The sequence below is a fragment of the Podarcis liolepis genome, assembly GCF_965112155.1.
Source record: "Podarcis liolepis genome assembly, chromosome: 2".
Taxonomy (NCBI): Eukaryota; Metazoa; Chordata; class Lepidosauria; order Squamata; family Lacertidae; genus Podarcis; species Podarcis liolepis.
Genome location: NC_139555.1, coordinates 120,731,002 through 120,743,293, shown reverse-complemented (window position 1 = coordinate 120,743,293; position 12,292 = coordinate 120,731,002). Strand labels below are relative to the sequence as shown.

General features: G+C 46.4%; 2 protein-coding genes across 4 annotated transcripts in view; one reads left to right on the top strand and one right to left on the bottom strand.

Annotated features, from left to right (window-relative positions):
- Positions 1–12,292, bottom strand: part of LOC310701787 (uncharacterized protein) — a 224,343-nt gene that overhangs the window by 29,571 nt on the left and 182,480 nt on the right. The window lies entirely within an intron of this gene.
- LOC310701118 (E3 SUMO-protein ligase ZBED1-like) lies at positions 175–11,900 on the top strand. 3 transcript variants are annotated; one of them, XM_083491421.1, is made up of 7 exons: positions 175–269; positions 893–976; positions 1,337–1,463; positions 3,433–3,522; positions 5,078–5,304; positions 7,457–7,926; positions 9,837–11,900. In XM_083491421.1, the coding sequence occupies exons 2-7, from the start codon at positions 938–940 to the stop codon at positions 11,740–11,742; spliced, it is 2,859 nt and encodes a 952-aa protein (XP_083347547.1). In that variant the 5' UTR covers positions 175–269; positions 893–937; the 3' UTR covers positions 11,743–11,900. The 3 variants fall into 3 exon arrangements, with proteins under 3 accessions (XP_083347547.1, XP_083347546.1, XP_083347548.1); XM_083491420.1 differs by having other exon boundaries at positions 205–269; positions 3,430–3,522; XM_083491422.1 differs by having other exon boundaries at positions 205–269; positions 893–980; positions 3,430–3,522.

The following is a 12,292-nucleotide window of genomic DNA, read 5'->3' as shown; positions in this document are numbered from 1 at the left end:
AAGGGGATGTCTCTGCTTTTTAAGATGCTGTCTAGGTTTGCCATCGCCTTTCTCCCAAGGAGCAGGCATCTTTTAATTTCGTGACTGCTGTCACCCTTCTCCTCCCACTCCTGCTTATTTCCACTCCCGCTTGCCCCGCACATGGACGACCCTTAGCCGCTGCAGTTGGGAACCCGGAAGTGTCTAGGCCCACCCTGCGACTCTTCCCCCCTCCCCCTCCCCAATTACCCCCCAAATCCTCCCCAATTGTTGCTGGGGAGGCGCTGAGGGTGAGTATTAGGAGGGTGAGGCAGCAGCTCAGGCCTCCTGGGGGGCGAGGAAGGGGTGAAAGGGACCCCCCTCTTATCCCACCCCCAGCCCCCTTCTCACCAGCCCAGCTGGGGGAAATCCCTCCCACCACCTTGCAAGCAATTTCCCCCCTCCTCTGTTTTTTTTTAGAAACCACTTATTATTTTCTCCCGTAGTCTCTGGGCAACCCAGTCAGATGGGCAGGGTGCAAAAATTATTATTATTATTAATCCATCCGTCAATTAATTAATTCCACAGGAGTAGGTGTGCTCAGCTCCTCCTGCTGCTGGATCATTTGTGGTTCCCCCACATATTGCGTGGCGTAGGGCAGACCCTCCCTATGCATTGAAACACCCTTGAAGCAATGCACCTTTTCGAAGGGCCCGACTTCTCTGCAAGGATCCCTGGGGGAACTGTAGTTTTCCAAGAAGGCACCCTGCAAGGTCCTCTGGGCTGTGAGCTTCGTGGGCCACAAGGAATTTATGTTATGTCATTTTTTACCTTTCCACATTGTGGTGGAACTAAAGTGGGGGGAAAGGTGGGAAAGGATAAAGATCTTCCAACCCTACTTGTCTCTCTCACACCCCACAACCCGTCCCCACAGGTCGTGGAAGAAGCTCAGTGACCCCTTCCAGGAGGCCTCCTCTTCATGAAGAGAGAAGAAATGGCTGCTCTGCGGTCAGCTCAGGTAGGTGAGGTATTCTATTTATGATTTATGCTGTGTTTGTGATGTTCTGTTATGTTACTTTTATCTTTAGTTTGTACGATGCTTTGGGATTCATTGGAATGAAAAGTTTGGGTTCCTCTTTGGTTATGGGGTCTATCTTTTGCTTTTTCGACATCCAAAGTGCCCTTTAAGTAGGCTACAAGCTTTGGCTCTTGTACAATATTTCCAAAATTTATTTACCTGCACTGTGGGTGAAGCAGACAGATTGACACCCATTTCCTTAGGATTATTTGCGAGGAGTGAAGAGTGGCTGGGGAAACTCAGCCAGATGGGCGGGGCATTATAATAATAACAACAACAATTAATAATATTACTTTTCAGGGTCTGGTGTCCTTTGAGGAGTTGGCCATACATTTCACGAAGGAGGAGTGGGAACTCCTGGACCCATGGCAGAAGGCTCTGTACAAGGAAATCATGCTGGAAAATTATAGGAATGTGACCTCCCTGGGTAGGGACCTCTCTACCCTTTGGTTCGTAAGACACTGAGGAGATGAGATTTCTCACTCTTCATTGCTGGACTCGCAATTTATTTTGGAGAATAGCACACCTGTCCTAACTGGTCATCGTTGCATGGGTTTTCAAGCAAGGCAAAAAGTTATATTAAAAATAGCATTAAAGATAGAAATACAAACAGGTACAGTCGTACCTCGGAAGTCGAACACAATCCGTTCCGGAAGTCCATCCAACTTCTGAAATGTTCGAAAACCAAAGCGCGGCTTCTGATTGGCTCCTGCAGCCAATTGGAAGCCCCGTCGGACGTTCGGCTTCCAAAAGAATGTTCAAAAACCAGAACACTCACTTCCAATTTTCGATCGTTCGGGAGCTGGAACGTTTGACTCCCCAGGCGTTCAGGAGCCGAGGTGCGACTGTATAGTGTTGGAGTCTCAACAGCAGGGATCATTCGGTATGGCCATTCTGGGTTAATGATGTTGTTGTTATAGTTTACTAGCAAGAGAGGGATGCAACTAGGCAGGATGGTATGATATCTGTTGAGACAGCATATGCTCTGAAGTTATATGTTGATTCTGCAGGGGTTTCCAGCCCCAAATACCCTAGTAATAAGATTATTAAGTTTGCAGATGATACAACGGTGGTTGGTTTAATCACGGCTGGAGAGGGGGCGGCGGCTTATAGGAAGGAAGTTGAGCAGTTGGGGGAGTGGCGCAGGAAAAACAACTTACTCCCAAACTTAAAGAAAACAAAAGAGATTATTGTGGACTTTAGGAAATGTAAATTGAATATTCAGCCACTCATTATTGAGGGGAAGTGCGTGGAACAGGTCTCGGTGTTTTGATTTCTGGGAATGGAGTTGAGAGATGACCTAACCTGGGGAGAAAACAGCAAAGACCTGGTGAAGAGAGCACAGCAGAGGTTATATTTTCTGAGAAGCCTCCAGAAAAACAATCTCTCAAAGGACCTGTTGATGGCATTTTACCATTGTACTGTGGAGAGTGTATTAACTTAGGGTCTGTGTGTGTGGTTTGGGAGCTGCACGGTCAGGGAAAAAACAATGCTGTCCAGGGTTGTAAAGACTGCGGAGAGAATAATTGGGTTCCCTCTTCCCACCTTGGATCAAATCTATGCTTCCAGGTGTCACAAGAAAGCTGCAGAGATAGTGCAGGATAGTGCGCACCCCAGAAATGATCTCTTTCAGCTTCTGCCTTCTGGAAGAAGGTAAAGGGTTATAAAGACTAGGACTAGCCGCCTGAGAAACAGTTTCTATCCAAATGCAATTTTGGTTTTAAATGCAGTGTAAGGTAGTCTCTATGGGAGTATATTGTATCTAATTATGGGGTATCAGAGTTTTTAGGGGGTTAACCAGACTGGGATAGCAGGCTTGTTGGTTTTTGAATGTCTGATGTAGATTTTTTCAATTTCGTTGATCTGTGTGGGACAAGGACCATAAAGGTTATCGTATCGTATTTATAATCATAGAGTTGGAAAGGACCCTGAGGATCATCTAGCGCAACTCTCTGGTCCTTCATCCCTAAATAAAGCTCAACGACTCTGGTAAATCTTCCCTAAAAAGATGACACTGTAGTAGCACACTGCTAGATTTATTATACCAGGAGTAGATCGCAGTCTCCTGAGAGTTGGACGTGTCTGATCTAGGCTGTATTGTTCTCTTCATATCCATACTGCCTTGTGGCGAGTCTGACCATTGGTCTACCTAGCTCAGTGTTCAGCCGGGGATTAAACTTGGGAGCTTCTGCTCGTGGGGCCAGTGCTCCCCCACTGAGCAATGGCCCTTCCCCAAAAATCTGAACTGGGCAATAGGCAGGTGGGCACCTAAGTATGGGGGACGGGGGCGGAGACCTCCATCTCTTGCCAAGAACAGGGTGTGGGAGACGGAAACGGGGATGTTTCAGAAGGAAATGTGTTTGTAATTAGGCCTGCTTTTCCTTTCTCCCAAGAAGGAGGAGACCCTCTCATGCCCAGGCCGGACCTCATCCGCTGGCTCGAAGAGCTGGTTATACCGCCCTGCATGGAAGGATACTCAGCAGCAGGTAATTGTGAATGTGCTCCTCCTTGCCTGGAAATTGGAGGTTTTCTGCAGTGGTGTCTGGTGCCCGTTGAGACTGGCAGGGCAGCATGGAGGGGGACCCAGCGGTGAGCGAAGCGAGAGCCAGTGATGGGCAGAGCCACTCCCTTGCTGTTTGTAAGGGAGAAGGCAGGCAGGCTGGGGTTTGTGGGGCAGTGACCCTTTCGCCCCAAGGGACCGGCTGCCCATGGTTGTCTGGTGCACAGTAATCTTGTGGACTTCCAAAAATATTTTGGCAAAACCCCTTGCCCGGAGGCGCTTCTGTAGACCTTGTACTCCTGGGGCAGGAGAAGAAGTCTTCTTGTGAGCTGGTACATCAGGAAGAAAATGAGCAGCTCTCACAATGACAAGGAGGAAGGGAGAAGTGAAGAATAATAATAATTATAATTAATAATAATAATAATAATAATATTTTATTTATACCCCGCCCTCCCCAGCCAAGACTGGGCTCGGGGCTGCTAACACTGAATAGAAGTACAGTAAAAACATTAAAAACAAATCAAAACAAAACAAACAAACAAAACCCCCAAAACAAAACAGAGAACAGTTGATTAAAATGTAAGTTTGAATACAGTTTAAAATGCAGCTTAAAATGCAGCCTCTTTTTAGTGGTAGCCTATAGATCAAAGGCATAAGGGGAGAAAACATCAAATATTCACCGGGGCTAACTATCCATGCCGGTCCTACATGGGCCAGCAAAAAGAGCCGAGGGAAAATTTATATACAAATCTCATATAAGGGGTTCCATCAAAAAAATAAATGAGAGGTGGGGTTTAAACCGAGTCCAGCCCAAAGGCCAGGCGGAACAGCTCTGTCTTGTAGGCCCTGCGGAAAGATGTCAAAACCCGCAGGGCCCTGATCTCTTGAGGTAGGGCGTTCCACCAGGCCAGGGCCAGAGCTGAAAAGGCCCTGGCCTTGACTGAGGCCAATCTAACCTCCTTGGGGCTCAGGACTTCCAAAGTGTTGTTATTTATGGACCTTAAGGTCCTCCGCAGGGCATACCAGGAGAGGCGGTCCCGTAGGTACGAGGGTCCTGTGGTACTCCAGTCATAGCTGGTCAAATGATCAAGGATGATGTGAGCTGGGAATTTAGCAACATCTGGAGGGACATAGTTCCTCACACCTTAGTTAAGGTCCTCTGTAGACAGGTGATTTTTGAACTGGTTCCCTGATAATAGTGTGTTTATTTTTTGTAGACTTCTGCCACCCTCAACTCTCTTCCTTTCCAGAAGTTTGGTTGGTTCTTGCAGAAAATGACAGAATTTTTGGTTCCAGTGGGTGACAAGGTCATCAATTCCCAACAGTTCCTGCTAACCAATATTCCGCCCTTGAATAGCTAACTTAAAACAACACCTTAGTAAATATCAGCCCGGTTTATTTAATGTATGGCAGGTTCTGCCTCCCCACTGAATATTTGCATGGGTGATGTCTTTGCTATCTTTTACACAGCTGTGAATTTGGTTGGTTCCTTCTCCTTAGAGACTCAGTTCCTCACATGCTTCCTTTCTTTTTGATTCCAGGAAGTAAAGATCCAGAGATTAAAAGTGAAGTAGATTCCTACTGCCCCTTGCGTCCCCTGAATATCTGGTTTGGAGAGTTGGGTGAAGCCCTGGAACCGATTTGTGAGGTGAAGAGAGAGGAGGAACCTTCCATCGTGCAGGCGGAAAACCTTCCGCCAACAGAACAGCTTTGTTCGATACAGCCCAAAGTGTCAGCAAAAAGAGCCACCAAGCATCCCAAGCTGGGAGTAAGTTATAAGTTGACTGAAAAGTGTCATTTGCAACAAAAACTTTATTGTATGGATAATACACATAGGGGAGAAGCCGTATAACATATTATAGGAGGAGCTATCGTGAAAAAATGGGCTCTTGTTGTTCAAGAAAGCATCCAGAGAGAAGAGAAACTAGTTTAATGTTTGGACTGGAAGGTTATAGTGCAAATCTTATTGCACATTGAAGAGAAGAAGCCGTTTGAAGAGACGGCTAGAGACTTTAAGCTTCATTCACCAGCAGGGGAAAAGAAGACATAAATATCTGGAGTATAGACACAGTTTCAATAAGAACGTAAAGGTAAAGGGACCCCTGACCATTAGGTCCAGTCGTGACCGACTCTGGGGTTGCGGCGCTCATCTCGCTTTATTGGCCGAGGGAGCCGGCGTACAGCTTCTGGGTCATGTGGCCAGCAGGACTAAGCCGCTTCGGGTGAACCAGAGCAGCGCACGGAAACACCGTTTGCCTTCCCACCAGAGCGGTACCTATTTATCTACTTGCACTTTGACGTGCTTTCGAACTGCTAGGTTGGCAGGAGCAGGGACCGAGCCACGGGAGCTTATCCCGTCACGGGGATTCGAACCACCGACCTTCTGATCGGCAAGCCCTAGGCTCTGTGGTTTAACCCACAGTGCCAGCAGCGTCCCAATAATAAGAACATAGTTCACGGCAAAAAATGGTCTTGGGGTATGAACTCACTTGGATATTTAGTATCAGTCTGCATTGGGAGGGTGTGGGGGAAGAGGTGCTGTCATTAAGAATTATTTAATCTCATCAGCCAGAAGACCTGCTAAATTAAGTGCTGTGAAGGTGATGAGGACAAAATCTTGGGGTGCGGTACTTAAACCATTTCCCAACCTCACTAGGGTCTAGCTCTGCAGGTTCAGAATTGCTCAGGTTCGAGCAAGAGAACACAACCCGCCAGACTGAAGCAAAACAGTAGCTGGTTAGGAAGCCTGGTCTATTTATTGTTGCAACGTGGTTTCCACGAAAAACAAAGAAAAAGCCCAGAACAAAGGGTTGCATGAGTTTTTAAAAGTTCCCACAGTTTCCCATAATACATTGCACATAGCATCATCCAATTCAATCTAGTAAAATAATTTATCTAGCTACTCATTTTTTGTCGGTATTGTTTCCTTTTCCCAATTTTTGGTAATTAGTGTTCTCGCAGCTATGGCTGTTGTAGAGTCCTTATAGCTTAGCACACGAGCTCAGGAGGCCAACGCTTCTGATATGTTGAAAGGCATCGGGGGCCCTGGCCAGGGCAGTGTCAGAGACTGGGCAGAGAAAGAATGATGGAGATCTCTCCCCAGTCTGATCCTTATACTGAAGAAGGAGGCAGTTCAGAATTACAACAGGGGCTTAAGGGAGGTCACTGCTCAGAGACAGATGAGGGGGAAAGCTGGGAAATAATGGGAGAGGAAGAGGAGGAAGCAGCAGCAATAGGGGAGCGACAGCTGACGGACTCAGTGTCTTTAGAAAGCATTCCAGACCTCCCCTCCCCCAGAACATGGAGGGCCTTGAAAGTAGGAGAGCAAAGAGCTCAAAGGCAGAAGGCGCATATCAGTGTTAGGATTCTTTCTCCGTGCTTGCAGTCACGGGATTGGTTTTATCACATGACGATGTATGTTTTCATTCCACATTCATTCCCAGTGGCACATTATAGAGCAACTAAGTTTGTTCTGGTATAAGCTTTTGTTTGTATGCACACTTCTTCAGATACCATGCACACCAACGCTTATACCAGTACAAACTTAGTTGGTCTATAACAGTGGTGTCCAAACTTTTTTCAAAGAGGGCCAGTTTTGATGAAGCGAAGGGCCCTGGGGGCCAACCAAAGGGCCAGACCAAAGATGTCGAGCTTTCTTTTAGGATTTTACTCCAGGAAATAAACTGCCACAGGGGCCAGATTAAACTGACGGGTAGGCCAAATTAGGCCCCTGAAACTGACTTTGGACATGCCTGGTCTATAAGGTGCTGCTGGACAATTTTTATTTTAAAAAAAATTATTTTTATTTTGACTGCGTCAGACAAACACGGCTACCTACCTGAATTTGCAGAGTGTGATCAGCTTGAGAAAGGACAATCTGGTACGATAATTCGTTCTTTCCTCTCTAAATTGTTTTTCAGGCCTGTAGCAGAAGATCTTCCTGCAACTGTGTGAAGGTGAACAGCGTGGAAGCCCTGCTGCGAAATCCCTTTCCTCAGCGCAGTTTGGCTGAGCAACGCTGCATTAAAGAGCTTGGTCCCGACCGCCCTGACCTGTGCATTGAGCAAACCGTGCTGGAGAAAGGCAAGCCGGTCACCCGGAGGTTTAGCAGGGCCTGGTACGACCGGAAGGAGTGGCTTTGCGGGAGCACCTCAAAAAACGCGTTCCTGTGCTTTCCCTGCTTGCTGTTTGGCGGCGGCGCCACCTGGGCACGGACTGGAGTGGCAGACATGAAACAGATCTCCCTAAAGACGAAGGTTCACGAGGAATCTGCAAAGCACAGGGAGAACTGCCTGAAGCTGGCCGAGTTGGGCAGAGTCAATGGTGCTGAGCCAACTGACACTGCCTGCGACGCTCACACCGGGAAGCATAGCCAGGAAGTGGAGAACAGGTATGTACTTTCAAAAATTATTGTTGTTGTCGTTTAGTCGTGTCTGACTCTTTGGGACCCCCTGGACCAGAGCACGCCAGGCACTCCTGTCTTCCACTGCCTCCCGCAGTTTGGTCAAACTCATGCTGGTAGCTTCGAGAACACTGTCCCACCATCTCGTCCACTGTCGTCCCCTTCTCCTTGTGCCCTCCATCTTTCCCAACATCAGGGTCTTTTCCAGGGAGTCTTCTCTTCTCATGAGGTGGCCAAAGTATTGGAGCCTCAGCTTCAGGATCTGTCCTTCCAGTGAGCACTCAGGGCTGATTTCCTTCAGAATGGAGAGGTTTGATCTTCTTGCAGTCCATGGGGCTCTCAAGAGTCTCCTCCAGCACCATAATTCAAAAGCATCAATTCTTTGGCGATCAGCCTTCTTTATGGTCCAGCTCTCACTTCCATACATAACTACTGGGAAAACCATAGCTTTAAGTAGACGGACCTTTGTTGGCAAGGTGATGTCTCTGCTTTTTAAGATGCTGTCTAGGTTTGTCATTGTCTAGTCCTCATAGTTCCAAGCAAACAGCTGGTTTAAAAATGAATGTAGGAAGGTGTCTCAGGACATTGGTCCATCCAGCAACTAGCAGACGTCCAATTCCATAATGATATTTTTACTATTTATACCCCACACACCACATTGGGTTGCCCAAGACACTCTGGGCAGTCATACCTTGGAAGCTGGACACAATCCTTTCAGCTTCCAAAGCATTCAGAAACCCAAGACGCGGCTTCCGATTGGATGCAGGAAGCTCCTGCAGCCAATCGGAAGCCTCGCCAGACGTTTGGGTTCCAAAAGAACGTTCACAAACCGGAACACTCACTTCCGGGTTTGCGGCATTCAGGAGCCAAAGGTACGACTATATAATAAAAGATTAAACATTGTTTTAAAAAACTTCCCTATACAGGGTTGCCTTCAGATGGCTCGGGGGTTGGATAACTCCACACCCTCCAACATTTCTCCAGTGAAAATAGAGACACCCTAAGGAAAAGCGGGGCAGTCCAGGATAAAATCAGAAACCAGGACGGCTTCTCTAAAAAAGGGACACCCTGGGAAAATAGGGACAATTGGAGGGTCTGCTATTCACCACCTCTTTCGTAGATCTCAGCAAGCAAATTGTAAATAGTCATTAGTCAGAAGAATGGAAGATTTGTGTAGCCTGAGTTATAGACAGCCCAGAGAGAGATGGCAGTGCAGACCCTTCTCTGGGGATTTTTAAGTTCATTGGGCAACTGGAATAATAATAATAATAATAATAATAATAATAATAATAATAATAATAATAATAAACCAAAATAGTGCCACGGCTTTAAAACTAAAATACAAAATGCAGCACAAGTGCAAGCAGCTAAAGGCTTACAAATAAAAAAATAAATGTAAGTGTAACAGTGTGAGGGCGACTTCTACTATAAATGTAGGCTTGCAGCCACTAAAACAGATAAGGCCCGGCCAGCCAATTAAATCCACTAAAGAAAATGCAGCCTGTGGCATATTGCAGTGCAGCAAAACTCAGGCATTTGAAAGTCAACATACCTCAGGCAAAACTTTAAAAAGTAACAAAATACTAAAGAAAAAAATAAAATAATCCACGGAGCTTTCTCTGGCGAGGCAATGGTGCATGTTCAACAGTCCCACTTCCTACCCTAGAACTCTTCTCAATTCTCCCCTCGCCCCCTTGATTGACAACAATGTGTTTACATTAATATATTAACATCAATATATCAGTATTCATATACTGACGTTGGTATTAGTATGTTGTCCTGAAATCTGCAAAGGTGTAGCTGAAGAATGCTATCGGCAAGTACATTTTCGTAAATTAAATGCACCGGCTTTTGAGTTTTATTTTCGTTCAAAATGTTCCCCCTCTATTTGTCTCCAGCCCGCCTCATCCCCGTGCTCTGGAATGTCCCGAATACCACCATTTGGTAGACAAGCGAAAAACCAAGAGTCCTTTCTGGGTGCATTTTGGATTGCCTGCCGACGAGAGCGGCCGCACGGTGTCCGACGGTGTCGCTATTTGCAAAATATGTTCGCACTCGGTGTCCGCAAAAGGCAGAAACACCTCCAACCTCGGCAAACACCTCCAGCTCAAACACCCTCTGGAATTTAGGGAGCTGCCTTCTTCGTCCAGAGACGTTTCCGTCCCTTCGCATAAAAATGCCATGGAGCCGGCGGCTGAGACGGCATCAGCGAGTGCTGCAGTAACTGTTGCAGAAAGTCCTAGTGAACAGCAAAACACCGCGTCGGATTCTGAGCCGCTCAATCCTAAGAGCTTGATCTCTTGTACTCAGGCGATCACAGAGTATCTGGCTACGTGCCTGGAGCCTTACAACACAGTGGACCACCCCAAATTTATCCAGATGGTGAACACTCTAAAACCGAAATATCCCTTGCCCGGTAGAAATTACTTCGCTACTGCAGGAGTTCCAAAGCTGTACAAGGACACGGTGGAGAAAATGAAGAGAGAAATATGCAGGCTAACTAAGACTGAACTGGCCGTCACAACTGATTGCTGGACGTCTGTAGCCGGTGCTCCGTTTGTGGCAGTGACGGTCCATTTCATTTCGGACGAGTGGAAGTTGACCGACGCTTGCTTGGCCTGTAGACATTTTTGGAAGGAGCCCAGCGCAGCCGTTCTTTGCGAAATGCTCAGAGACGCCTTGTCTGAGTGGGGCATCGACATGAAGAACGTATTTTGCAACACGACGGATAACGGCGCCAATATCCTCAGAGCGGTCTGGCAGCTGGGCTTAGAGCACATTTCTTGCTTCGGTCACAATATAAACGATGGGGTGAACCGAGCTCTGAACCTGACGCAACTGAGAAGGGCAGTCAGGAGGCTGAAAAGGCTACAAAACAGTATTTGCCGTAGCTGGAAAATGAGGCGAGACCTCACCAGAGCTCAGGAGATGCTCGAGATGGACAAGGTGGGTTTGCCAAGCGCTTGTCCCACAAGGTGGTGCAGTCTGCTCAAGCTGTGCCGAAGTTTTCTCGAAAACCAGCTTCCGCTGTGCGAGGTACTTATGGATTATCCGTCTAAAAGACCTTTGATGTTAGAAGGGGACGACATCTCGGCGGTCCAAGACTTTGTGTCTGCAGCTACCGTGTTAGAGGACCTCACCACGACTCTAAGCGGAAGCAGTTACGTCACAGCCTCGTCTGTTCTGCCTCTTTACAGGCAAATTAAGAAGAGTCTCCAGCCCGAGGAGGGAGACAGTGTGCTGCTGAAGGACATTAAACGTGAAATTTTGGGTGCGCTGTCGGAAAAGTACGACAGTGCTCCCACCGCAACCACTTTAGGCCTGGCCTCGTTGTGCGACCCCAGGTTTCGCCTGCGTTTCTTGGAAGCTCCTGAGGCTGTCAGGCAGGAGGCCGTGAAGAAGATGGCGGACTTGCAAGGGAGTCTGTGTGCTGCTTCGACGGAGCCCAGTACTGGCCCTGCTCCACCCAGAAAAAGGACGTTGGCAAAAATCTTCGGTTTAGAGGCAGAAGAGGCGTTGGCGGATGATGCATCGAAAGCAGAAAAAGAGCTCAATGAGTATATGGCTATGCCGCGAGTGAGCTTCGACGAATGCCCTCTGACGTGGTGGAAGGCAAATGAGGCTTCCTTTCCGATGTTGAAGGTGCTTGCAAAGAAGTTTTTGGCTATCCCAGGAACAAGTGTGCCATCCGAAAGCGTGTTCAGCACGGCTGGCGATGCTCTTCAAAGACAAAGGGTGTCTCTTTTGCCAGAGAACGCCGAAATGCAAATTTTCCTTGCAAAAAATATAAATTTCATTCAGTAATATTTTTTTGCTCCGTAAAATGTTGTCCATTCTTTCTGGTTTATAAAAGAAATGCAAATTCTCTGTTGCAAAAAAAAATGTATATTTTTGTTTAATATTTTTTTTGTGTCCATTCTTTCTGGTTTGGCCTGGTTTATAGAAGAAATAAAATAAATAAATATAAATATAAATGCAAATAAAATAAAATATATATGCAAATAAAAATATAAATTTTGTCTGACCATCTTTTGTTCTGTAAAAAAATATGCATTCCATTCTTTCAGTTTTGCCCTGGTTTAGAAAAGTAAAGTAACAATCAAGTAACTGGTGTTGTAGGACGTATGCACATTCAACTAAGACTCAATAGTGAATCATATTTGAATATCTAAAAGTGTGACACTGAATTGGCTTTTTTTCTTTTTTAGTAATGTAATTAAAGTTTTAGAGAACATTCTCTCACCTTACAGTCATATGGCAGTCCACACACTCCAAACACTAGTTTTCCACCTGTCTGAATTTTTGAAAACAACTTAGATATATACAACTCAGATGTATACAAAATATACAAAAG

Bases quoted from the DNA above. Each gene is read 5' to 3' on its own strand.
- LOC310701118 (XM_083491420.1), top strand. From the start codon at position 938: ATGAAGAGAGAAGAAATGGCTGCTCTGCGGTCAGCTCAG. The intron at 5,305-7,456 runs GTAAGTTATAAG...ATTGTTTTTCAG, and splicing joins CCAAGCATCCCAAGCTGGGA to GCCTGTAGCAGAAGATCTTC. The intron at 7,927-9,836 runs GTATGTACTTTC...ATTTGTCTCCAG, and splicing joins AGCCAGGAAGTGGAGAACAG to CCCGCCTCATCCCCGTGCTC.